Source organism: Chironomus tepperi, unplaced genomic scaffold, assembly GCF_022539635.2.
Source record: "Chironomus tepperi strain 1889 unplaced genomic scaffold, CSIRO-AGI_Ctep_v1 contig_219, whole genome shotgun sequence".
Classification (NCBI taxonomy): Eukaryota; Metazoa; Arthropoda; class Insecta; order Diptera; family Chironomidae; genus Chironomus; species Chironomus tepperi.
In genome coordinates, this window is record NW_027226341.1 from 2,649,964 (window position 1) to 2,676,003 (window position 26,040).

General features: G+C 32.2%; 6 protein-coding genes and 1 long non-coding RNA gene across 11 annotated transcripts; 2 read left to right on the forward strand and 5 right to left on the reverse strand.

The window, feature by feature from the left end:
• Positions 1–17: 17 nt before the first annotated feature.
• On the reverse strand, positions 18–2,775 carry LOC139090568 (putative ammonium transporter 2). 2 transcript variants are annotated; one of them, XM_070640319.1, is made up of 8 exons: positions 2,356–2,775; positions 1,887–2,059; positions 1,638–1,821; positions 1,504–1,573; positions 1,176–1,447; positions 835–1,124; positions 653–772; positions 18–591 (listed from the first exon to the last, which is right to left on the reverse strand). In XM_070640319.1, the coding sequence occupies exons 1-8, from the start codon at positions 2,699–2,701 to the stop codon at positions 265–267; spliced, it is 1,782 nt and encodes a 593-aa protein (XP_070496420.1). In that variant the 5' UTR covers positions 2,702–2,775; the 3' UTR covers positions 18–264. The 2 variants fall into 2 exon arrangements, with proteins under 2 accessions (XP_070496420.1, XP_070496418.1); XM_070640317.1 differs by having other exon boundaries at positions 835–1,447.
• A 292-nt stretch (positions 2,776–3,067) lies between these two features.
• Positions 3,068–12,814, reverse strand: LOC139090567 (myosin-VIIa-like). Its single transcript, XM_070640316.1, has 12 exons — positions 12,653–12,814; positions 11,772–11,921; positions 11,586–11,708; positions 10,966–11,175; positions 9,481–10,902; positions 8,553–9,410; positions 5,834–7,438; positions 5,481–5,766; positions 5,174–5,423; positions 4,030–5,114; positions 3,802–3,968; positions 3,068–3,673 (listed from the first exon to the last, which is right to left on the reverse strand). Exons 1-12 carry the CDS (start codon positions 12,662–12,664, stop codon positions 3,431–3,433), a joined length of 6,411 nt encoding a protein of 2,136 aa, XP_070496417.1. The 5' UTR covers positions 12,665–12,814; the 3' UTR covers positions 3,068–3,430.
• An 866-nt stretch (positions 12,815–13,680) lies between these two features.
• mRpL28 (mitochondrial ribosomal protein L28) lies at positions 13,681–14,788 on the forward strand. Its single transcript, XM_070640323.1, has 2 exons — positions 13,681–13,829; positions 13,898–14,788. Exons 1-2 carry the CDS (start codon positions 13,754–13,756, stop codon positions 14,656–14,658), a joined length of 837 nt encoding a protein of 278 aa, XP_070496424.1. The 5' UTR covers positions 13,681–13,753; the 3' UTR covers positions 14,659–14,788.
• On the reverse strand, positions 14,769–17,079 carry Serinc (serine incorporator TMS1). Of its 3 annotated transcripts, none has more exons than XM_070640322.1 (4): positions 16,901–17,079; positions 15,745–16,750; positions 15,419–15,557; positions 14,769–15,348 (listed from the first exon to the last, which is right to left on the reverse strand). In XM_070640322.1, the coding sequence occupies exons 1-4, from the start codon at positions 16,934–16,936 to the stop codon at positions 15,207–15,209; spliced, it is 1,323 nt and encodes a 440-aa protein (XP_070496423.1). In that variant the 5' UTR covers positions 16,937–17,079; the 3' UTR covers positions 14,769–15,206. The 3 variants fall into 3 exon arrangements, with proteins under 3 accessions (XP_070496423.1, XP_070496422.1, XP_070496421.1); XM_070640321.1 differs by having other exon boundaries at positions 15,419–15,575; XM_070640320.1 differs by having other exon boundaries at positions 15,419–15,587.
• Positions 17,080–17,220: 141 nt separating this feature from the next.
• LOC139090824 (TBC1 domain family member 19) lies at positions 17,221–19,434 on the reverse strand. The gene is made up of 5 exons (XM_070640656.1): positions 19,333–19,434; positions 18,641–18,796; positions 18,060–18,578; positions 17,534–18,006; positions 17,221–17,476 (listed from the first exon to the last, which is right to left on the reverse strand). Exons 1-5 carry the CDS (start codon positions 19,432–19,434, stop codon positions 17,221–17,223), a joined length of 1,506 nt encoding a protein of 501 aa, XP_070496757.1.
• A 1,517-nt stretch (positions 19,435–20,951) lies between these two features.
• On the forward strand, positions 20,952–23,071 carry LOC139090807 (clotting factor C-like). Of its 2 annotated transcripts, XM_070640635.1 has the most exons (5): positions 20,952–20,983; positions 21,044–21,138; positions 21,429–21,984; positions 22,037–22,495; positions 22,828–23,071. In XM_070640635.1, the coding sequence occupies exons 1-5, from the start codon at positions 20,980–20,982 to the stop codon at positions 23,046–23,048; spliced, it is 1,335 nt and encodes a 444-aa protein (XP_070496736.1). In that variant the 5' UTR covers positions 20,952–20,979; the 3' UTR covers positions 23,049–23,071. The 2 variants fall into 2 exon arrangements, with proteins under 2 accessions (XP_070496736.1, XP_070496737.1); XM_070640636.1 differs by lacking the exon at positions 20,952–20,983 and having other exon boundaries at positions 21,044–21,149.
• LOC139090808 (uncharacterized) lies at positions 23,069–24,401 on the reverse strand. Its single transcript, XR_011544457.1, has 4 exons — positions 24,275–24,401; positions 23,994–24,194; positions 23,758–23,870; positions 23,069–23,690 (listed from the first exon to the last, which is right to left on the reverse strand). It is a non-coding gene; the product is annotated as an uncharacterized lncRNA (long non-coding RNA).
• Positions 24,402–26,040: the final 1,639 nt, after the last annotated feature.

Sequence of the window (26,040 nt, forward strand, 5' to 3'; positions counted from 1 at the left end):
TGCAACTGTGTTTTTATTCTACATTACATCACTACTGACATTCCATTTTTATTTGAAACGCCATCCATAAATTATTTGCATGTCGGACGTCGTTGGTGACGAAACTTGTTCATTTACATTTACATTTACAGATTCAATTAAGTTTCATTCATGCTTACGTCAAAATGCTAAAATTATTTGGTTTTGTTGCTACATCATCCATCCATTTTTCATCACAAATTTTATTATCATCTTAAATTCAATAAAACACTCATTCAATTCAATTCAATCAATCCACGCAAAATGAGTTCCATTCTGTTTATTATCCACTCGACTCGATATAGTTGGCATAAATTCATTTCTTTGTGCTACACTATCACGATCTGCTGGAATAATATGTGCAGCTCCACGTCTGAATGTTAAATTAGGTGATTCATTTTTATCTTTGTCGTACGTAAGTGTACCAAATGATAGTGCTCGTGGACTTCGTCGTTTTGATGAGAATGCACTTTTCATGGTTAATGTTGATTTAGGCTTACTTCGTCTCCTCGTTTTTTTCGGTGGAGGAGATTGCTCATATGTGATCCAATTTTCATGTTCTTCTATTTGTTCCTGTAATATCACATTATAAATAATGAAACGGAAATTAAAAATTAACATTTCAAAATCTTACACGAATACTGGAAAGGCATTTTTCATGTCCTGGATTATGTCCTATTTTTGGAACATTCATCATCTCTCTTAACTCTACATCAATAGGAATTAGTGCTGATAACGCTCGAGATATTCCAATCTGTCAATAAATATTTCATTAATTTAAATAATTTAACAATATAAAAATATTTCCAAATATACCGAATTGTGTTTGACTCTATGTTCCATTAGATCAGCTCCTAATAGTTCTTCATTTGGATCCATTCTTATTGGAACGATTTTATTAATGACATATAATAAAATGAATGTCGAAAGTACACCCCAGCTCAATAAACATAATGCACAAAGACACTGAATGCCAAACAAGTACCATCCACCTCCTTTGAATAGTCCCATGCGACCATTTGTAGTACCCAATGGCTTTGGATTGTCAGCAAATAATCCAACGGAAATTACACCCCATATGCCACCAAGTCCATGAACAGCAGATGCTGAAATATTAATTTTTATTATCATTCCTAAAAAATTATTAGCATTTATACCTCCAACAGGATCATCAACGCCCATCTTGTCAAAAATTGGTGTAAGGAAACAGACAAGAATAGATCCAATAAATCCAACTAAAATTGCTTCCCAAGCACCATAACAAAAACATCCGGCAGTTACGGAAACAAGCGATGCTAAAATTCCATTTATCAGGTCGAGAATATCTACTTTACCATCATTTCGAACCATTGAATACATGACAGACCAAAAACCTCCACCAAAAGACGCAAGCATCGTCATGACAGCGGCTCTTGCTGAATACATCCATCTAATCAATATTAATGAAGTCAAAAATAAAATAAACATTAAAAAATATCGACTTACTTAGAGCCTGATACTCCATACGTAGAACCAGAATTAAAAGCCAACCATCCCCACCAAAGAACAAACAGACCTATAACAAGATATAATTAAAAAATTTTAATTAATTCATCAGCTTTCTACTAAACAAACTATACCCATGCACGCATTTACAGGATTTCCGAGAGGTAGAGGATCGTTTCCGTGTGAATATCTGCCAAGTCGAGGACCTAGCATAGCGGCACTAGCAAAAGCACTTGCTCCACCAATTAAATGGACTGGTCCACTGCCAGCAATATCCACCACTCCTAAATTCCGTAAAAATCCATGCTCACCCCATACCTATGAATAAATTGCAATTTGCAATCAAAATTGATGTAAATTTGAATTGTTAATTGAAAACTCACCCAACCTGCAGGTACACAATAAATTATTGTATTTAAAAGCGAAAATAAGCAGTATGCTTTAAAATTACATCTTTCAGCCATTGCTCCACTTACAATTGTTGTAGCTGTCGTTGAGAATGACAATTGAAAGAGAAAAGCTGCGAAAATTTGGCCCATTAATGGATCATCAACGCCTAAAAAGTATGATGTATTTTTAAAAAGTATTTATGCTATTTTGGCATTTAAAGAAATTCAATATTTTTCTTGACTGCTGCCCGATCTGCACAGGTTATTCATGACAGTCAAATGGCATATAGCATCCTCATGGCAATTTTTATCCTAGTTAATATGAAAATTGCCACTTGGACGTCATATGGCAACCAATTGGATGCCACGAAAAACGTGTGTAGATCGGGTTACATTACGCAGTAAAAAGTGAAATCCGAAGTCATGAAAATTCTTTAAATGCGTAAAATGAAACGACGTTTACTTGGATCAAGTAAAAAATCTCCAAGAGCTACAAATGGATTTGACAATGACCCTCGACCAAATGACAATCCATATCCAAAAATCCAGTATGTAAATCCACCTAAAACAACATCAATGATATTTTTCATCATGATGTTAACTTCATTTTTAACTGAGACACAGCCTGATTCTAGTAATCCAAATCCTGTTTGCATTGTGAAAATGATGAAGGATGATGTGAGGACCCAATTTGTATCCTCAACTTCCAAATCATAAATTCCAGGAATAACATATGATTTATTTCTTGCAAAGGAATTAAATGCATTGCTTGCAGCCAATGTGGCATTTTCACCTGTTATTTTTCCCATAAATGCCACTGGCTTTTTGAAGCCTTAATTGCTTGTTCACAGACGAAAACTACAAAACAAACTAAAAGTGAAATAACCCATGTATTATAGTTTTATTTTATTTTCTCGCTAACAAATGACAGCTTTATTTATTTTTATTTTAAATAAATCTACCGCCGAACATGATATGATAATGACATTGCCTTAATCTATAATTAACGGAACGTCATGCAAATGAAATCAACAGAGGTCAAAGTATAATAAGACTGCTAAATTGTCTAGGTTCAGGATTCATTTTTTGAATCAATTTCTTATGAGAGAAGCCTAAAAAACCTCAATGTCATCTAATTGACGCAACCTACAATACTGTCTTAAATAAGTCAGTAATTTAATGATTGATAAATTTAAAATGATTTTATTGTAAATTTTTAATGATTCCTTTAATTTCATTCCTACACGCACGCGACAGTATTTAAAAATTCTTTATCTTTATTTAGTCACTAACGACATTTCATTTGTGATGCATGCGTTAACTTACTGTGAAGCTCACGACATAATATTACAATGTAAGTATGTATTTTTTGCAAGTTCTTCATATTTTAAACTTTTTTGTTCAAAAATTTGATTAAAATATTTTAACTAAAAGCACAGCTCGAAGTCGACTCGGATTTTGAATGGAAAAGTTGACTTCGAGCTCTTTAAAAAATAAATGCATAAATAATAATATAGCATAATACGTGACATTTTATCCTATTTTAACACAACTTTTATATTTTGATTTTTACTAAAGTTCTTGTTCGACACATTAATAGATAGCTGCTTTTTGTTGAAATATTGTATGTAAGATGACAACAAATCATCGAGCTTATATCCTTGCGATGTTTCACACAATAGCTTCATTCCTCCCATTATGTTTCCGAATGTTATTTGGAAGTAGGTATTTCCGGAACTCCAGAAACTTAATTCGTTGTATGAATATGATTTCAAATTGTTCTAAATAGTGGAAAGAAATTAAAGTTTTAAATTATGTTAAAATTTGTTGAAATGTAAAGTTTTGGAATACGTAAAATGTCATGCATACAGATATTAAAGTCGGAATTTCTATTTAGAAATAAGCTTACCTTTTTAGCATCCATAATGTGAAATCCATTTTTATTTATAGCTATGAGCAAAGTTAATGGAAATTGATTGACAGTTTTTTGATTGACAACGAAAAATGTGGAACCAAACATTTCTTGATTTTGGAGATATTTAAGGAATTCCAATTTGGATTCGCTCTCGGTCATTTCTGTGAAAAAATGGAAATTTGTAAAGTTTTTAAAGTGACAATTAATTAATTAGTCAAAAACCTATTTGTCTGGAGTGAACGGCTGAAATTTGCTTTTTCCATTCATCTATTTTTTGATCCTTATTCAAATCATCTGGAACAAGTTGATTAATGAGGCTTTGAATATGCTGAAATTTCGTTTTATCATTTCCAAAATAAGCTCGATAAATCAGTGCACCATTATTCACTGCTTCAGATTTAGTTACTTTGTAGTATCCATTTAAATACTTCGGCAATTCCTGATAAAAATAGAAAACGTCATCAGCAATCGGGTCGTTTCCAGGTGTATAGTTAATCCATAGCTTTTTCAGGAAAAATAGTTGATAATGTAATTGAACATGTTGTTGATCAACCCTTGAGGGCATTTGACTCTTAACCCAGTCAATAAGTTCATAAATGAAGTCAAAAATATAATAATCTTCAGGCACAGAAATAACTTTATCAGTTATTTTCACAAAAAGGCTAAATCCTTCACTTGACTTCAACTCAAAACTTTTTGTTATTTGCTCAATCAAATCTCCAGCTTTTGTAGATGATTCAATTTCAAATGGTTCCTCTGTGTCATCTGGGAAATATATTTTGTGATAAATATGAACAGATCGTTGCCGAATTGATTCAATTTCCACAATATAAGGTGGATATTTTCGGTTGCCTTTCTTTGAAATTTTCTGAATTCTCTGAAGACATTCCTTTGCCACAGGATGTGGTCGTGTCTTAAGAAATTCTTGAAGCTCTTTCATAAGCAATTGTGATGGTAACAAGAGACCTGTTGCAAGCCACATCAAATCCCACCCACGCTCCTCACTTGAATTAATGTTATTCTCAGTCAACTGCTTCATAAGTTGACAGTACATTTCATCACAAAGAGCTTCTTCTTTCATGACAATTTCAAAAATTTGTTCAGCATGGGAAATTGAATTTTTCGACTGAGGTAAATCCCCCATGTACTTCATAATGTTGATAAACATTTGAACTGCTAGATTAGACCGATCACCTTCACCTTGAAGCTTCATCAAAAGTGGAGACTTTATTGGTTCCCTTGAGTTACACCAAAGTTCTCGGTATTGTCTTCTGAATGTATTCAATGTTCCATAGACATTAGTAATTCTAAGGAAATGAAAAATAAATAATATTTAAAAGCTTTGATTTTGCAATTTAAAGCTTACTCAATGTTTGGTCTGAAATGTTGCTCTGCAAATGATTTCAAAGTGTGCATTTTCTGTCGCTGTAAGGTATTATATTTGCTTCTAGGTTGTGCGACTTGTTTATGTCCATCTTTAGCATAAAGCGCAATGACCTCTTTATTTGGTGCATCAATGCACGGTAGAATTATGATACAATCTATTGGGAAATATCCTGTTTTATCCTTCACTTTTCCAGTAGTCCACATAGAAGCTGAATTGGAAATTGCTTCACCTGACAAGAAATATTAATATTATTAATAAGGAATTTTAAATAAAGCTCAGTTTTTACCTGTTTGTTCGAGTAATATTAAGTCACCCTTTTTCAGTTCTAAATAATCTTCAATATTTTCATCTGTTGATTCTTTTGCAAAATTGCGAATAGCTACTGCATAAGGTGATTTTTTCTTTAAATGATTTAATAGAAAGTTGATCCATTTGAAAATGATAAATGAGTCGTGTGATTTGAATTTCAAAATTTCACTAGCTATTGTGATGAGAGTAAATGTTGCATTGGCATTAACTTCTTCATTTTCTTTATAGGTCACGTTTGAAATTTCAGGAAATGATAACTCAAGCTAAAGTATTGGATTAAAGTTTTAATTATTTTATGAAATTTAAATCCACATAATTTTCTTGACTTACTAAAACTTGTTCCTGACTATCAATTAAATAAACTCCAGTGCAATTGATTGCTAATATAAATACATTGTCGCCGGTATCGGAGGATTCGTCTTCAATTTTCAGGACTTCGAAAAATCTCGAAAACTTCAAAACCCAAGTAATTTTTGCAAAGAATACGACATCTTCTTTAGCCGCAATTGTAGGCAAATTATCACGAACACATCTGCTTCTAAGGAAAGCATTTGCAGCCACTGCTTCCCATTTAGATGCGGTTTCTTTACGATAAATTGATATTGGAAGAAAATCAGCAATTTTCGACATCATTTTTTCTTTTTCATACTTTGAACCAATTTCAGCATAATAGCGCAATGCCAAAATCATTGCTATATCCTTTTCTGTTGTGCATATATAATCACCAAAGTGAAAACCTTTGACAAGTTGATGATAAATTAAATTTGTCGATACAGGATCTGTCATTGGATTGTACCAAGGCGTGAACATTTCCTTTTGTAAATATAATTGCCACTTGACATTTTTTTCAGCTATTCCATGTTCTTTCGCATACTGCTCGCATCGTGATATCGCATCAAATACGAATTGATGTTCACAACCCAAAGACATTACTTTCTTTTCAATTGTCACAAAAAGAGAGAATCCCAAGAGGTCCTTTAAATTTATGGCTTTTGCGACAGTGATGCAAACTTCATTTGAAGTTGACGACGAATCGATTTCAATATTTACAGATGTATCGTCCATTAAGTTGACTGTTACGACAATTGGTTCAGTAGTCTTGGATGAATGCAATTCATGCCATGATGGTGGCTGCTTTCTTACACCATTTTGGAAAGTTCTGTCTAATTTATTTTCACAGTATGGTGCATATAATTCTGGACCGGTTCTTATAAATTGTCTTAAATAAGGCTCAAAATTTGGTGAAGGTGGAAAGCACCCAATGCATAAAGCTAAAAGTATCCATCCCTTTTTAAATGATATTGATGTTGGATTGTTTGTAAGTTGCTTGCAAATTTGACAATATATTTCATCTCTCAACTCTTCACGCAAAATTCCATGTCCTACGATAAAGTGTAATTTGTCAAGATGACTGCTTCGTGTATTTATCCATTCTTGATATTGCTGTAAATCTTCACTGCTATTTACTAGTTGCATGAACTCACGCGATAACTTATTTTTATTTTTTAAAGTTGCATAAAGAAGCTTACGCTCTGGATGTCGAGTTTGAAGAATTCCTTGAAATTCTTTCGTCAGTTGTGATCTTCTACCCAGTGTTGAAGTTATTTTTTGCATAATATTTTGTCGTGAAAATTGCTCTTTATCTACGTCTTCAATTTCATATTTTGCTTCGCCAATGTCACCCATAAATCTTAATATTGTAATCCATAATGCTTGAGCAGATATTTGCATCATCATTGGCAAATCCAATAGAGAAGTCTTTAAAGTTCTCTTGCTAAACTGATGCGAGACATTCTTCAAGAAATACGTCGCTGCAAACTTTTGAAATGAATATGCTGTCAAGTCTTCCTTGTGCATTTTATCTCCTTTCTCCATTGATACGACTTCATTGTTATGTTGATTAGCTTTCAAATCATCTGTACTTGTTCCAAAGCTCTGAATGAACAGTTTTCGCATTAATTTGTGACATTTATAAATAACTTCATTGATTATAGTTTAATTTACTTTGAAAAGAATTGAACTTATCTATAGTGCGATTACTGATTATGTCCTTGTGTGTATCAGTGAGTGCTTCATGTTGTGAATCTCCCCCCATGACAACATTTAGATAATAATTACTTATCAATACACAAAACAAATAATTATTAATTTAATCGAATAAAAATTCCATGGATCGATCAAACATGCCGAGCATAATGAAAGGAATTCTTTGTTCTTATCACTCTACTTATCTGTTTGAGACTTAGACATAGGAATGCTTTAAAGTAGTCATGATACATTCCAAATAAGGAGAATAAAAGTTTTGTTATTTTAGTTGACATTTAGTAGTTAACACGATTAGATGTCTTTTATGCCAGATGAGACCACAATACACATTAAATATGAAAAATTTGTTCTACTCATGTCTTAATTTTGAGTAGTAAAGGCACCAATGAATAAAAATTAAATGAAAACAAAAATATGAACAATATACTGTATTTCATATTGTGTTCCTATATATTTTCCCTGTATAAAACTCGATTGACTTAATCATCATCCACACTACGGCCACACGGACAGTTTGCTTAGAATTAAGCTGCGGCTATAGTAGAAAAGAGTTGAGAATAGCCATGAGAGCTCCAATTGATTTTAAGTAAACTGTCTATATGATAGTCGTGTGGACACTGCTTGATTTCCGCCTATCGAGTCTTTCAACTGTGAATTTACAAATTTACACCAAACGACCAAAACACAAACATGTATGTCTGTAAAAAATAACAATTTATTAATTCCAAATCCTTCAAATCCAACATTAAAGTGAACAAAAATTAATAAGTAAATGATTTGTGGCAGAATCAAAGTGATGATTAAACCTGTAATTTTAAGTGTTTCTGTACACGTGTAAAATGTAATTGTTTATGTCTATTATTATGCTATTTAGTTATAAATTATAGTGTCATTAAAGACGAGTTGTTGAATCATAATAATTAACGGGCCTAGATAAGAGCTTTGATGGAATGTGTTTAAGGTTCCGACTTTTTGCTTCGAGATAAGAAATCATTTTGCTTACTTTATACGATGGAGTATAACGTGTTCGAGGTTTTGCAACTGGCGTAGGAAGTTCTGTGAGGAAGCTGAAGACATCATCGACTAATTTATCTTCATCTTCGATGCTCATTTGGTATTGTTGAGTTGATTTTCTTTCTGTATCTATTTTCAATTCTTTGTTTAATGCTGCAAGACGAGTAAGAAAACGCAATTCTGCTTCTTGCTTCCATCGAGGATGATTTGCTTTTTTGAGCTCTTGCTCTTCTTGTACACGTAATCTCCCAAGTTCAGCCATTCTTTGTGATTTTTCTGAAATTTTGCTTAACAAGTCGCGACGTGTTAAGAATCCTCGGCATCTTGCTTGAAGACAAATGTATGAATTTCTCAAATTCTCATACCGATTAGCAACTTCTTTTGAATGAATTGCAGCTTGAAGACGTTTGAATCCACGTTGCATGATGAGAAATCTTCGGCGTGGTCCACTTGCTCGCCAGTTTTTCTGAATAACGATTGCAGCATTCCTGTATCGTTGCATGAATTTTTTGAAGATAAGCCTTCTAAATCCACGTTGAATCACAGCTATTGCGTTCATATAAATATCATTTCTAAGAGTTTCAAGTTCCTTATCATGTTCATTTTTAAGGAAAATTTTAGTTTTTCCAAAAGCATAATTAGGCATTGTGCTTAGAACTTGTGTACAAATTTTATTGGCAGCTGTACGGCTATCTGATTTTGTTGTGATGCCTTTTACAAGGAAACGATAACGTATAACAAAATCTTTGTATGTATGCCGTATAGCATACCCGGCTTTTCGTATTTTTGCTGTTTCCATCATCCCTGAATAGCGCAATTGCCGAACACAAAGAGGCTTATCTAATATCTGTAGATGATAAGAATTTGTTCATTATTTAATTTTAAATTGATTACTAAGTGTTTATTTTGATACTTACATTTGGTCGCTGTAGCTCGTTTGGTTTAATACATCTGACAAAAGACGGATCACAAGCAAGCAGTGTCTTCATTAAAGCTTCTAATGAATTTCGGAATTGCAATGACAAAGTAATTGATTTCTTTGAAGTATCTAAAGCATCATCTGCTGAGAATAAGCTCAGTAAAAATTTGTTCGAAGTTTTCATAATCAGTTCCTTTAAATCATAATTGAATGAGTCTCGGTTCTTTTCAAGAAATCCATTCGAATTATAGAATACATTTCCAGCATAATGTTGAATGCCAAATTCACTTGAATCGTCATATTTTGGCTTTACATAAATCGTCTTTGTACCATGTGTTGTATGTAGCTTGGCAACGAGAGTTGATTCTGAACCTTTTGGAAAAATTGTCTCTTCGTTTATTAATGCCATTATGTTCATGGGCTTTAATCCAATCATATCGAGTATATCTTGATTATCAATAAACTCAATATTCTGCCAATTGATACCTTCATTTGTGTACTCTTCTTGTTCAAGTTTGAAAATGTACTTTACAAAAAATTGTTGTAGATTTTCATTTGCATAGTTAATGCAAAGTTGTTCAAAACTATTTGATTGGAAATTCTCAAAACCAAATATGTCAAGCACACCAATTGAGCACTTCTTTTTTATTGTCTTGTAAATTGTTTTGTTAATTTTTTCAACAATCATAACAAAACATTTGCCATAAATGGCTTTCACAAATGCATCACGTGCCTCAATTGCTTGTTCCTTGGTTAGACTTGATATGACTCGTTCACCATGTGCAGATATTGTCTTCTGAAGAAGTGCATTATTTAGTAATTGCTGTGGGACTTCAAGAAGTTTTGCTATTCTCGTCATGTTCACACTATCAGCAATTTCACATGCATCAAGATTTTGTACAGTGGTCGCTTTATATTTTAAATTTCCCATGTGCAAAATTGCTGATAAAAGCTTCATAATTTCCCAAAATTCTTCATCACTAAACGATAAAACACTCATTGCAGACTTAATGGCCATAAACTCGTTTGCGTCATTTCTATTTTCACATTTAATGATGCCACCACACGTAAGATAGTTGTATTTAGCTGCATCTTCAAGCTCTAATCTTTTCTTTTCATCCTTTGATAATCCTGCTAACATTGCATAAAAAATATGATAGTTTCTCTCACCTTTACTTGCAGATACAATTCTTGATTTTTCAAGCAAGTAATGTTCAATTTTGGCTCCTTCAATTGCACCCAAGTCATTGAAAAAGATGTCAATATATTTTCCAAATCTCGATGAATTGTCATTTCTAATAGTACGAGCATTTCCAAATGCTTCCATAATTGGATTTGAATCAAGCACTTGTTGTTCTATCCATGAATGTTTTCCGCTCACAGCAGCTAAATATTGCAGTATTAATTTTGTACTCTCAGTCTGCGTGGGAATGATTTTAGTTAATTACTTTGTGATTTAGTGAAGGAAATTAAATTGTCATACCTTGCCTGCTCCAGACTCTCCGGAAATTACAATACATTGATTTCTATTTTTTGTTCTCATTTCCTTGTAAGCATTATTTCCTATTGCGAATATATGAGGAGTAGAATGCGTGTGTACGTTTTGGTTTTTGTAGTAATTGATCTCATTATTTGTATAGATTGGTAAAATTTCGTATGGATTGATAGCGACCAACATTGATCCAATGTACGTCTATTTATTATAGATAGAGAAAAATTAGTTTGGGAAAATTAAATTGATGCTTAATTAATGGATGATTACTGACTAATCATGAATTAAATGAATATTTATTACAGATTGGTCATTAATGGCTCGATTTTGGCGCAAAATCTAAGTTTAAAAAGGAAAAATTTTGAATTGGATTTAAAATCTTCAAGAGGAAATATCTTAAGAGATACTAACTTTAAAAGAAAATCATCATATCACTCAATATTACTTTAAAGACAATATGGCAAATAAGAGAGAACTTGTAACAACATCGCATATGAAAGTTTCGTGCAATGCGGGAACAGATTTCGCAAATATGCACGTATATCTCACTGAATTCTACTGATATTTTGCTCTGACACAACACAACTTAGAACGTGGATGTCCATACTCACATAAATTTCCTTCTTCATGTATCTCATACACAAGTTTCTCAAAATTGTGTGCTCTTCAAGTTCGAACAAAGTTATCATATCGTCAACTGTATCATTCGATGTTGAATGCATAGCTTTAAGGATCTGAATGTAAACATCAAATTAAACAGAAGGAAAAATAGGCACAGATTGCAAATAATAACTTACTTGACTCTTCGTAATCCAAAACTCCTTCCCATCATCATCTGTAACAAGCAATCGATCTTTGTCCGTGCTTTGTATTTTTGCTGCAAATGGCACGTCATACTCTCCATTATTTTTTGTTAAAGTGGGCTTCACCCAAACACAATCTTCACCCTTTTTTATCAATAAAGACGATAAAAGAAAAAACGTAAATTAGCACTCGAGAATTTCCTTTAATATAATTAAATCAATATTTTCAATTTTCATTTTCTTATCGTTTGTACTGTGCAAAATTGAATTGATAATGGAAATGAAATGAATGAGACGCACTTATCATAGAAATTTTTTCATTAGAAATGATAAGAAGCTATTCCACCGATACCGTCATTACGAAAATATTTAATTGAAATTTGGCCTCTGATTTTTATTAATTCAGAAAATCTTCTCCTCGATTATTCATTATGATTTGATAAGATTCATATCACTATCCAGTGATGTTATCTTGATCTGACATAAATTTGTGTTTTGTCGTTCACTGAACACTGAACACATAGTAATCCACTTAATGATTACCAGAATGTCTAGATAATCTTTGAGACAGTGTCAAATATTTTATAGCACCAGATTAAATGTTATTGTTTGACTCAAGAGGAAGCATTGTCTGAATCAAATGTGGTCTAGATTAGTCATCTAGATTAACAACACTGACACCAGCTTTGAGCTTTACACAGAAATTAATTAGTCTTACTGAGTACACTTTATCATTGAAAGGTAAATTGAATGACTATTTAATCTAATTTAATTTATACATATTTGATAGCACTAATCACAATTGTTCACATTGATTCATACCAATTTCACCACATTGACTTTCAAGGAGTATCCCTGACCCATACAATACTTACATAAATAAACATTTTTTCGATAAGATCCGAAGCAATTCCTGTTTTTTTTTATGATAAGATAAATAGACAATTGAAAAGGCACTTGATACTACTGGATTTTTTAATTTATTTGCTTTCCATTTTTCAAACGACTTAATTCCGCGAGCACACAAAGAGGACTGATTCGGGAGTTTCATTACCGGCTCGATGTATTTTCTTTATCATCAACAATAATATAGAGAAAATATTTATATGTCGATAACTGATAACACGATATAATTTCATTGTGTGCGGGACATGACAGTGTAATTCTTATTGTATTAAGAAATTCTTTTCTTCGTATTAATTTTCTATAATTGGAAATTCCTTGACTTTTTGCATTTCCTTTCGTGTGTTTTAAATTTTTAAGTAATTTGTCGTGAATTTTTTTTAAAGCTTTGTCTCATGCCATATTAAGCTCGAGACTTTTGTCATGCATCATTTTCAACAGATCGAGATTGCGTAATTACTGTTTCATGATACAAAGATTTTGCAGTTTTGTAACTGCCAAAAATTTGAATTTATTGTTTACACTAACACAATGAAAGAAAATTGTCAAAATTTTGAATTGCCAATTTCTATATTTCTAGTTAATTATTTCAGTAAGAACTTTTGTAGATGGTTTAATATGCACTAATCTGACTAACTATGTTTATAAAATAATGTTTATAGCTACCTTTTTGAGAAAATATTTGATAATTCAATTTTACAAATATCGGTGTTTTACTAAATTTTACAATTTCATGGTTGCGACCTTGAATTAGATCAAAGAATGAAAGCAAAAGAATGACTGACCGTCAGATTTAAAACTTATTTCTAAATGAAAAGTCTTTAATAAATTTAATTCAACTTCAAAGGTTGCTAAAATAATTTAAAAATTAACAATTCAATTTTCCACAAGAAAATATTTTAATTCATTACATTTAAAAATGAAAAATCACAACCGTCATTGAAAATTCAAATTTTCCAACGGTCGCTAGGCGGCGCTTCATTCATTTAGAAGAAAAATAAACATTTGGTACATGCTGTAAAAAAATATTAAATTCATTAAATTATCCAGTTAGTTCAAGTTGATTTTTAAAAATGGCATCTGCTACGAAGCAAGGAGCAGCTATGCTCCGAGGATTTGTAAGAAAAACTCGGTTTGATACTGGATTAGGTAAGAAAATTAAGGAAAATCATGTGAATTTAATTTTTGATAGAAAAATTTTCCTGGATAATTTTTAGGAGCTGAACTTCCGCCGGCTTATAGAAAGTTCTGGAAAGAATGGAAGGAACAACAGCCTGCTGCAGTTCATTATGTACCAAAAGAAGGAATGTTTGAGCGCAAGGAGGAAACTGGAGAAGTTCATCCAATTCAAAATATTCCACTTCCTTTGAAATCTGTGGATGAAGAAAATTATGGATTGTGGGGAGGTGAAGCAATTATTCAAGGTTTTACTAAAAAGAAGCTGATGTCTCATCGCGTTCCTCGATTCTGGGTTCCTACACTTAAACGTTCGGTCGTTCGTAGTGATATCCTAAATGAATTTTTCTCAGTTACAGTAACTGAACGAACAATCCGTTTGATATTTGAGTACCGTGGTCTTGATCATTACCTTTTGATGTCACCAGCATGTGATTTGCGTTCTGTACTAGCATTGAAAATTAAGAGAAGAATTCTTCAAGATATTTTAAAAGGAATTCCAGCTTATGAAAATAATCCAGAAAAACAGAAAGAGCTAATGAAGGAATACAGAAAATATCTTGATCAGTATACAGAAGAAGAAATTGATTGGTACGGATTGACATGGATAGAGGCTATTAGAAAGAGACGCGAAGAGATACATGCTGAAAATCCAACAGTGCCTCATAAAGTAATATTCCGTCAAAAATTGATTGAGCAACTTCGAGAAGCAGGAATTAAAGAAGTTACAGGCGAAGTTGATGAAACAAAGGACACATCGTGGATGAAACGACTGAATCCATTTGCAAAAAAGGAATTTTAAGAACCTTCAATTATGTAGTATAACAAATTATTTGTGAGTCCTCTTTCAAGGAACAATTGGAAGTAAATTAGACACAAAAAACAGCAATGGATGTAATAAAACTATTAGTCTTATTTGTTAATGATAAAAATACGTGTAGTCCACTTATTTATGTGTTTATTCCTACATAAACTATTACAGCTATTACATAAAATTTAAGTTACATTCATGCTTACATGAATGCTTAATAGGATGTAAAATAAAAATGACATAAGTTATTGAAAAATGTATCTTATCACATAATCGAGCTGGACAAAAGTTAAATTATTATTTGGTACGTCGTTTGAATGCAGTAAGTTGCAGGAATTATGAGTTAGGTAACCAGCATGTACGTGTCCATACTATATAATTAAATATCCTGCAAATTCTAATATCAAATAGAAACTTTCTTGGAAATATTAAACAGCTCGATTCATACATTGAGAAAATGGCATTAAGCATGTTTTCAATAGATTCGCAAAATGGTTAATTAATAAAGTTTATATCTTCACTTTTACTACGTAATTAATTTAACTGAAGTCACGATCAGTTAAAATCATTGGAGCAACCAATGACCAACCATACAATGCAATGCCGAGCCATGAAGAAACAACTTTGATCCACATTGATGCAGCGTTTGCGTTCATTGACTCCAAGGATGATGAATTTGGCCTGTGCAATTAAAAGTAAAGTAAATATTAGTATGTGATGCTTATAAGACATTTTAAGAGATTGAACTTACTGATACCAGTTGGTAAGTGTCATCATAACATATAAAGTGGCAGCAACAAATGTCAAATGGAAGATTGACCATGAGTAGGCGACTTTGTCTTCTTCGTTGTCCCAAACTTTAGCATCTGATGAGTTGCTTGGCTTTTCATCTTCATTTGAAAGGGTAGCTGTTATTAATACTAAATTTTATTACAACAACGAAAACAAATTGTGTTATTCTTAAAAATATGAAGCGATATTATCTAAAGCCCCAAGAACATATATAGCATAAATGTTAGGTCTATGTAGCATGACGAACACAATTCGTTAGTAAATTCATTTTAACTCAATACAAACCTTGACGCTCTGGATCTCTGCCTGAAAGTGATGAAACAGCACTGGCAGATCTTAATGATGAATACAAAATACAGAACATCCAAATGACTAATCCAACAATGCTAGTTTTGTCCATTTGCTGATTATTTGGATCTGATCCTAATAAGTTAGGATTACATTCCTTATTTGGATTATTTGAAACAGCTGACCATGTCAAGTAAATAACATATAAAGTTACAACGGCACTTTGTAACAATCCTGAACGTGGTTGGGCTTCTTGGACGCGTGGTGTGATCGATAAAACACTAACAGCAACACAAAGAATCATATTGAATGAAATAAAGAACTTGTTCAATGCACAATCACCAGATTGTGTATATATGCTGTATAAGATAATGATTCCAGTAAGTGCAGCGATGTATTGAAGGGCAGTTGCAGATAACAAAGCAATAAACCATCCCCGACTTTGTGTCTCTTCATAATTTCCAACCCACTCGTCAGCCCAATTATGAGAAAAGTCAATGAGAAGAATGAGTTGTATAATTATAAATGAAAAACCACCAATTAATCCTATCCACATCATCCATGATCCAAAAGAGGCGTCTTGAATAAAGAATGCACCGATGGCAATAGCAATAACAATCAAAAATTTCAATCCCCAAAATCCATTTTGAATAGCTGCACGTCCATCTCTTGAAGATTTAACGCCAATCATTATGATAGACATTAATAAGAAGAAGGCAGCCAATGCAAAACCAATTCTGTAGACTGCTAAGTAGCCAACTGCATGTTGACAATCAAAAGTACTGGAATCAGGAATAACGTATGATGTTGTCGATGTAGAATTAGCACAAAACGGAACCTTCTTTAGTAGATCTTGTAAACCATTTGATAGCATCAATGCACCAGTTGCAGCACCAAACATTAAAAGAATCGCATACATTATTCTCGACGATGTTGAATTCTTACAGGATGGACAAGCAGCGCATACACAACTTGCAGCCGAAGCAGTGCAACAGCAAGCGAGCTAAAAGTAGTCATAACAATAGTATGAGTCATTAAAATCATTGTGATAATTAGATTAAATCCATATACAAAGAAGATCAGAAAACACAGATAAAAATGAATCAATAAAACTTTTCTTTGTTATTCCAAGACGTAAATTCAAGTTTTTTACCTGTGCAGCAGAAGCTAGACCTAAAACAGCTCCCATTTCACTATTTTAATATTGTTCGAACTTGACTAGATAGCTAATATATTGTTTTAGATGTTTAAAGTGCCTCTATGATCTCAAAACTGAATAAAATATTATTCACCAAAATATTTCTCTGAAAATTTCTCTTGCAGCGTCGCTTTATGAAATATTTGAATTTTAAAAATCCGTTACAGTAAAAATTTAAATGCTTTATATTTGAATTAATTAGTTACTATGACTTTATTTTGTAGTAATCCGTAGTAATATTAATAACAAGGAAACAAAAAAGAGGCAAAATTAATTTAATCACGTGATAATGCTAATTGCACTAATGGAAGTACTTTAATTGAGGATAAGTCTGCAAGTACTGCCTCAATACTCTCAATTGTGGATACTTGCATGAGACTTTCTTTGCGAAAACTTAAAATTATTATGGCTAGTAACGAAAGAATTTCCAATGAATCATAGCCGAGAATGAGATCCCAGAGTATTAGCAGTTCCTGTGGATGTAAATGGCCACTAAAAGCTCGCATAAGCCATTTAAAGACTACACGTATCCTGAAAAGATTGAGTGATATTAGCAAGTCAGTTTATAAAGCAATAAATTCATCTTACGGTTGAATCTGCAATTCTCTGAAATGAGACCACAAAGTTGGTTCATGTGTTTGGAGGAGCTTCTCAAATAGCAAACAAAGACTCACGATACCCTGGTTATGAGTGTTGATTGTTGTAAGTCTATGGCAGTAACGAACATAGAAGGCTCTAAAGGTATAGAACAACGCAATCGGTGAGTCAAAAAGGTAGCAAAATGGGGAAGCAAACATGCAAATCCCATGAAATGGTACAATGTTATTCGGTGGGGTTTCATATTGCTTTAATTTTGAGGTATTCAGCCAATCAGTTTTTATCATATCGGCAATTTCTGTGTCACGAGAGAAGCAAAGCATAACTTGATAAATGACATCCTCAAAAACGAAATATTGATCATCATTTGTTGCGGTTAATTGGACGTCTTTAAATACTAATTTATCAACAATTGAGTCAGTATTGAGGACGGTTGTCTTTAGTTGATCCCAATATTCACGATGCTGGAAATAATCATATTAATCATTGAAAGAAAATTTAATTTCAAATAGCCTACATGTTCTTCTAATTCACTTCCAAGTACAATAGACCAGATTTTCCCTCGTAACTGTGTTGGTGTTAATCCCTTCTTCAAAATCTGTTGACAAAGTGGAGCATGGCGAGTTGTTAGAATCCTTTCACATGTTACTGACCAATCATTTACAGTCATTTCATTCCTTAAGAGCTCAGAAAAGACGGTTCGAAGTTCTTGTAGATTCCTAACAGGCAATGAAATATGGGAGAATTCCCAACGAGGAATAACATCGTCGTTATCATGTTTTTGACTGGCTGGACCTTTAAGTGATATAAGAACTTCAAGGAGATCCTTTGGAGCATATACGGGTCGATAATTTGACAAATCAACTTGAAAATTACTCAGTTCTGCCCATTTCGCTTGCAATTCTTCCTTTTCTTGTTGGTTCCTTATTTGACCTTGTAAAGTCGTTTTTAATTCAGCACTCATCGTATTTAATGACTTTCTGACTCTTCTTTCCCACTGAATACCAGCACGTCTGAGATAATTTAAAGGGTCCGTCTACAAGATAATTAAAAATTATTTCTCGTGCCTTTATGCTTATAAAATGGAAGTGTACTTACGGCTTGCATTGAGAATTTCACATCGCTCTTTATGGATGTCCGAATCAAATGAAAAACTATATTTCGTATTTCTGTTTCAAGACCATGCTTTTTCATTGCTTGTTCCAATGTATTTTTCATGTCATCTTTGCATACCTCAGGTGAACATGCCAGTTTCTAAAAAAATGAAAGTAAAAAGTGAGTGAAATTTCCTGTTGCTTTTATAATAAATATAGAACTAGGCTAATGTCAGTTGCAATTTATAAGCGCATTTTCGTACTCAATATTGTATAATAGAGTATTACACAGCCTTATTGCCGGATCAACACAAGCTTTTCATGGTGGTCAAATGGGGATCACATGGCATCCAAGTGACAATTTTTATGGCAGTTAAAATGAAAATTGCCACTTGGACGCAGTTATTTGGTGCCACTGATGTTTAGATAGGCTTTTATGCTAGGAACAGCTTGAACTGATTACTCCCTGAACATGCTCAATTATATCGACTGAGTATACTCAAGAGCACGTTCATTTAAGTGAGTAGGCTCATTGTATATTAAAGTTACACTACCGTAAATTCACCATTTACGTCATTGCGAAATTAAACATACTGACAACACACTCTTTAATATACAGCAAATGTTTTAAAAGCAACCGAAAAGTATTGACACTTGAGGCACTTCATGGTCATGTGTTAATGCAAAAAACTATACCTGAACAGTCTTATAAAGATTATTGTAGATTTTCATTTGCTTCACATCCTCTGAGAATTTCAGTGCTGTATGGTGAATCGAGCTTTCGCGTAGTTCCTCCATAATTTTGCAATGGAATTTAGCTGAATTATTTTATGCAAATTTTCTAGCGATTATCCCTTCCTTTTTCCTTCTCTTATATGTTCGCGTTAAATATATAATTTTATGTCATTTACGGAAGTTTTTTTGTTTTTTCTGTGAGAGTTTTATAATAATAATGACGATGTTAACGATATATGCTGTGCCTTTTCTCTTTTACACGAAGGACAAATAATTTAGAATGAAAATAAATATAATAAATACATGAAAAAATTGAAATCGAAATAGAGAAAAAGTTTTTCAATTTCTGGAATGCGAGAAAATAATAAACAAACTTTTTTAAATGTCATGGCAACCTATGGTCTGCATATTAAATTATATGCCGATTGATGTAGTGAAGAATTTTAAAAATTTCAGGTGGATGTATTGGTAGGGAATTTTTCTTTGGGGTCGTTCATTTATTGTGTTGGCGTTTAAAGGGTTGGGTCTGAGATATTGTAATAGTTCAAATCAGAATTCGAAGTCGAATTGATGTCGCTCAAGTTCGTTAAAAATGGATTATAGTTTGTATTGAATTTCTTAAGGATGGTACTTAAACCAAATTTACCAAACTCAAGTTGACTTCTACCTCTGGCCTGGTTCGAACTACAAATGTAAATTTTTTCCATAGAGAATTTGGGAGAATCGTAGAGGAGGGGTGTGTGTAATATAATAAGATAATGATCTCTTCTGTATAGCCATAATTAAACTTAATTTTTCCTTTGAGGGAAATGGAAATTTATTCGAACCACATTTTTATTGCTCCTAGGAAATATATTGTGCTGTTCGATACTACCTGCAGTCAACAGTTGAGAAGTATGTGATTCATTTCTTGTAACCAAGAGGCCGTTCACTTACTTAATAATTCGACGAAATAATATTAAAAGCATTAAATCACTTGGTTACTGAGGCTCTTTAACTTACTTTGAGATGATTGTTGTTATAAAAATATTCATTTACATACTTAAATGATTAATACATTTTTCCATTCATATTTTGGGTGTCTGTCTATATATTCATTGATGTAATTTTTTAAACTGCAATAAAAATCTCTGTCGATAAATCCAAACTGTTCAAAGTTAGATGATAGGTAGATTTAAGAAAATCTCCCCAATGCTTAACTTTCAGGGAACTTTGACTTATTTTGTTAAATTTGTTTTTAACAAGTTTAATTATTACATACCGCGAAAATTAACTTTTTATCCTTCCCTCCATAATAAAATCTAAAACCATTATGCATTAAGTTTGATAAAATAATAAGTTAACCACTGAGGAAATTGTCTCGTTCATTTGATTTTCTATAGATCCTTAAAACTGTAAATATTTTTCATTATTATTTATTTTCCATCATGCTTGACGAGAGACATCTCTAGTGTACGAAAAAAATGTTTGAGTATTCTCCATGAATTAATTCCCCGAATATATTTAATACCTAATGATAAGATTTTTTTGAGAGTTTCAAATGCAGAGATTATTCTGATAATTAGAGATTTTTGCTCATTTAAAATTTGAAAATCAAAGATTAAAGACATGGGTACGAAATAAATTATTTCATTTTTATATTCTATATTAATCACGGTTTTTTACTTTTTAGGTGTTTTCAAGCTATTGCTCATAATAATATCAATCATTTACATAGTGGATAAAGTTGAAGGAGACTTTTTTAAGAAAACATTTGGAAAAATTGGGGTATGGTTGAGGTATTTTTGACAGAAGACACAGATACATTTAAAGACCATAACTGACATAATTTAAAATTAGAAAAGTATCATAAATCTTACGTTTCAGTTCATTAAAAGTCAGTGAATTCTTAAATATTCGCACATAAAGTCATAATTTTTGACCTAATGACTTCTTTTCTTTTTCTTCTCATTTTTTTCAATATTTACTCTCTGTTTATGTTCAAAATGAGAAGCTTAATCTGAATTAATAATAAGAAAAGCATTGACCTTCATGACGCATTATTGTTATTTTCTCAGAGTATTGTTGGCATTAAACAACCAATTGATGATGAGCCTGTAACTCCTGGTTATCAACTTGGAAGTTTGTTTATTAAACCAGCCATTGAATATATATTTCAAAAACAAAATAACATAGAAACAACGACACCATATCCCTATGCGAACTATGCATATTCACCTGGATATTATAAAGATTCTCTTGTGACATGTTCTCGTGATGCATTGATAGGCGAAACAATTTTATTGACATGTATGAGAGAGAATCAGAAGATACCATGCAATGACACTTTATTTGCAAAAGACATTGTAAAGATAAATTGCAAAAATGGTTATGAATATCCTTCCCACACTATGGTAACAACTGAAATTGAATGTAAAGGAAATGGTAAATGGAGCGGAATGATCTATGAATGTCAACCAGTATGCGGAAAATTGACGAAAAAATCTAAAGCTTTAATCATTCATGGAGAAAAAACAGATGTTACAGAATTCCCGTGGAATGCTGCAATTTATACCAACAACATACTTATTTGTGGTGGAAATATTATTAGTGAACGAGTTATGCTTTCCGCAGGTAAAGGCATAATCCAGAATAATCTAAAAAGTATACAAAACATTATTTTTAGCCCATTGTTTCACACGAGAAATGCCTTCAGGAGTAGAGCAAGTTTCTCCAGACTCATTCACTGTTGTAGTTGGAAAGTACTTTCGTGATATAAAAGCTGTTGAAAAATTTCCAACTCAGGAATTGACAATACAGAAAATTAAAATCCACGATGCATACTTTGGATATTCTGGAAATTATGATGCAGACATTGCTATTGTTACACTTAATGAGAAAATCATTTATCAACCACATATTGGGCCAGTATGTTTAAATTTTGACCTTAAAACAATAGCTGATAAGCAGGTTCCAGTATCTGGAACCATGGGTTTAGTGGCAGGATATGGATACACAGAGACCGATGGAAATCCAAGCGATCGATTAAAAAAGATTAGCTTGCCAATAGTTGATATTCGAACGTGCAAATCAGAAGCTCCTGAAAATTACAAACCATTTGTCACTAGTGACAAATTTTGTGCAGGTTCTATTATTTTTATTTATAATTTTTATCCTTGTGGTGTCTGAGCAAAGTGTAATCTGGGGTAGCGAGTCGTGTATAGGCAAATCTGCCAGTGCGAGAGTAAGCCTCTGTCGCTGAGCAGTTAGGCAGCAGACCTTTCTTTATCAATCTTTTGTATTATAATAGAGTGCTGTTGATATGACAAGGATTCGCACAATGCTCACGACATTACAAACCCTAGCATACAAAGTGGTATTTCATTGAACTCAGTGATTAACTTAGATAATCAATTTGAGCATGCTCTTTGTCTGTTAGAATCTTGCAAGATTATTTTCGGATTGTTATTTTTTCAGGATACACTGATGGACGTGGTGCTGTGTGTAAAGGAGATTCTGGCGCTGGTTACGTGGTTCCTAAAATAGTTGGCGGTGAAAACATTTATCATATTCATGGGATTGTCAGTAATTCCCGATCAATTGATGGTGGATGTGATCTTTATTTCTATACGATGTTTACACATATTCAAAATTACATAGACATGATTAAAGAGGAAGTGAGAATGACAAAAACATAATAAAACTCCTTAAGGTCAACTAACTTTTGAAACGTTTTTTATTTGTTTTCATGCTTAAATGATTAAAAGCTTTAATAGTGCTGCATATGAAAATATTTCTAACATGAACAATATTTTTTATGGCAAAATGTAACGCGAAATAGAAAAGAGTACCTACGGTAAAGGATTTTTTCATAAATGAAATATAAATTTTGTTTTTAATTTAGCAGGAGATTATTGTAGAAGATATGAATCGTACGTAAACACACCCAAGTCGAGTGAATCTTGTGCGGGTAGTTAAAATTTTGATGGCGGTGGAGGTAATTCAATATCCGGAATCTTCATACTGTGCGGCCTTGTTTGATATGACGAGACCACATTAAGGTTCATATTTTCCTTGTAAATTTGGCTTCTCATTTCCAAATGATGAAACTTTTTTTGTATAATGTCAACAACAACGAGTATACCAAAATGTAAAGCAAATAGCATTACAGCAAGAAGAACATATTCAAGACCCAATGGTGGAGTAGATGGATGCCAAAAAGATTTTTGAAACTCAAATGTTTGCGTAGCACCGATAAGAGAAATTATTAACAAAATAAAAGAAATAAGAAGTAAACTTGCCATTAAAAATTTGAAGTGACGAACTTTCGCGATGTTGCGCTGTAAAGTATGACAAACAAAAGTTTCATAAATTATCAAGAAAAGTAATTAAAATTTTAAAGCTCACTTGTTCTACTGCTTTAATGAATTCCTGACACATAAAGGCAAGTAGACCCAATAGAGTAAGCGATACAATCATGGCAAAGAATATTAATAGTGCTTGCAGAATTCCATCACCACCTGATATAAATTTGAAAAAAATACACCAATAATTAAACTTTTAATGCTTTTACTTATTTTATGTTATTTTTATGAGGATATCCGACGACAGCATCATTTTGAATTAAGACGTGATTTTCTCACCAGTAATATAAATTTTCATTCCAACTATGGATGCAACTAAAACAGCAACAAAACTGATGGAAAATGCAATTAAGTATATCCATCCTATAACTAATCCAGCTGTTTCAATTTTCAAACAGTTTGCAGCTCTAATTGCCATTTTTTCGGAATCCTTTTACAGTTTTCCACTTGTGTCTTTTACCCTTAACGTCCGAAACTAAACTGTGTGGAAAATATATGTAAACTTTTAAAATTTACTTTTTTGGGTTTGGCAGGACACATTGTGAAGTGTTTTTACTTACGCTGCGTGCGTGACCTACTGCGTATGTAATTATATTTTGGTGACATTGACTTAGTGGACTAATTAAAAGTGGGGGAACATCCTTGCTTTATTAGCCCGAGTTTCGTCACGGGTCTAAGAAGCATGCAATCTGAAAGTCTAAAATTAAACATCCCTTATTTTTTTAAATTTATTATCTTAAAAATATCACTATAGCCTTTATTGATTGTTTAAAATTAAATTAAAATTGATTTTTTAATATTTTCACCTTGATGGTGACCAATTATATGATGTAAACATTGTATTTGGTCGTACACCTTTAGGCACTGTTTCAACAGGAATAATTTGCGTTGCACAAAGTGGACTGACTGTGGTTTTTAGTGGAGCTTTTGTGGTTCGTGCTTGTTCACTTCTTTGTTTGCTTTCGAATTTATTATGCATTATTGCATTTCTATTGATCATTTGCATTGATATCATTGGCATAAATTCATTTTGACTATTAATAGATGGTTTTGATGACTTCCTTAGAACAATTGGTCTTTTCATATTTGAATTACTTTTCTGATTATTTTTTTCAACAAAAGCTGGTTTTCCATAAACGAGATTAAAAATAATCGCCGTGCAAATGAGGAAGATGATCATAATATTTGAGTTCTGTCAGAGAAATGAAAAATTATTAATAAATGATTTAAATATTTATGAGTAATAAAATTATTCAAAAAGACGCCAGGGTGTCTGAAGTGTGTCTACATGATAGCACAAAATTATAAATTAATTACTTCCATTTGATAACATTACCACATGGTGAAGCAATATATATATTTTAATATAATTTTAATTTTTCAATATGCTTCCTATAAAAGACAACAAATAAAATCAAAAATTCTGATAAGCACATACGTTTAATATAAAAATTAACAAAAACAATATTAATCACGAAAAATCACACATTGATCACGTTTCTTATTAAAGACTCAAAGTTTTCCGAAACTTAGATGAAATTTGTTTATTTTTCGATTGATTAATTGGAAAAATTAAGTCAACCATAGAGGTCTGAAATGAGATCATCCAAAAATAGGATGAACAACGAAAGTCATCGAAGAGTAATTGAACTTGTTTACTTGGACTTTGATAGATATTTAAGTTGATCACGAATCACATTGACTTTTCATCTAGTTAGCGCCTGTTTGGTTTTACATTGAATTTAATTGTTTCCTATTTTTGCAAAAATGTTGATTATTTACCGAAAATTTATATTTGCTGTGATTATGGTCTAGAATTGCAATTCTCTTGCAAAATAGGTAATCTCTTTATTTTTCAATAATTTTGAGAACCAACATTTAGATTTAAGTTCAAATTTATAATCATTTTAATTTAAAATTATTCATTTAGATAGTAAGTAACAGTTAGATTCGAAACCATGAACAGAACAAGGATGTAGACTCTAATACACTTCAAAAGCTGCACAAATATGAATTTTGGTAGCTTTGCGAACTTTCATGAATCTTGAAGAAAGATTAAAGAACCTAACTCACCATAATTTCAACTCTATTTTCTTTTGAACTTCACAAAATCCAAGTAATGAATTAAAAAACAATAATGGAATTTTCAAGACGATGTGTAGCACACAAACTCTGGTATACAATTAAAATAGAATCGGAGAGACTTCAAGTATAAATATAATTTAATCACTTATTTTTTTAAATAAATGTATATGTACTTTCATATATGGAAATTTTAAAAAGATTCTTAAGTTATCACTTACCAAGAATGAGTCAAAGTTCCAGA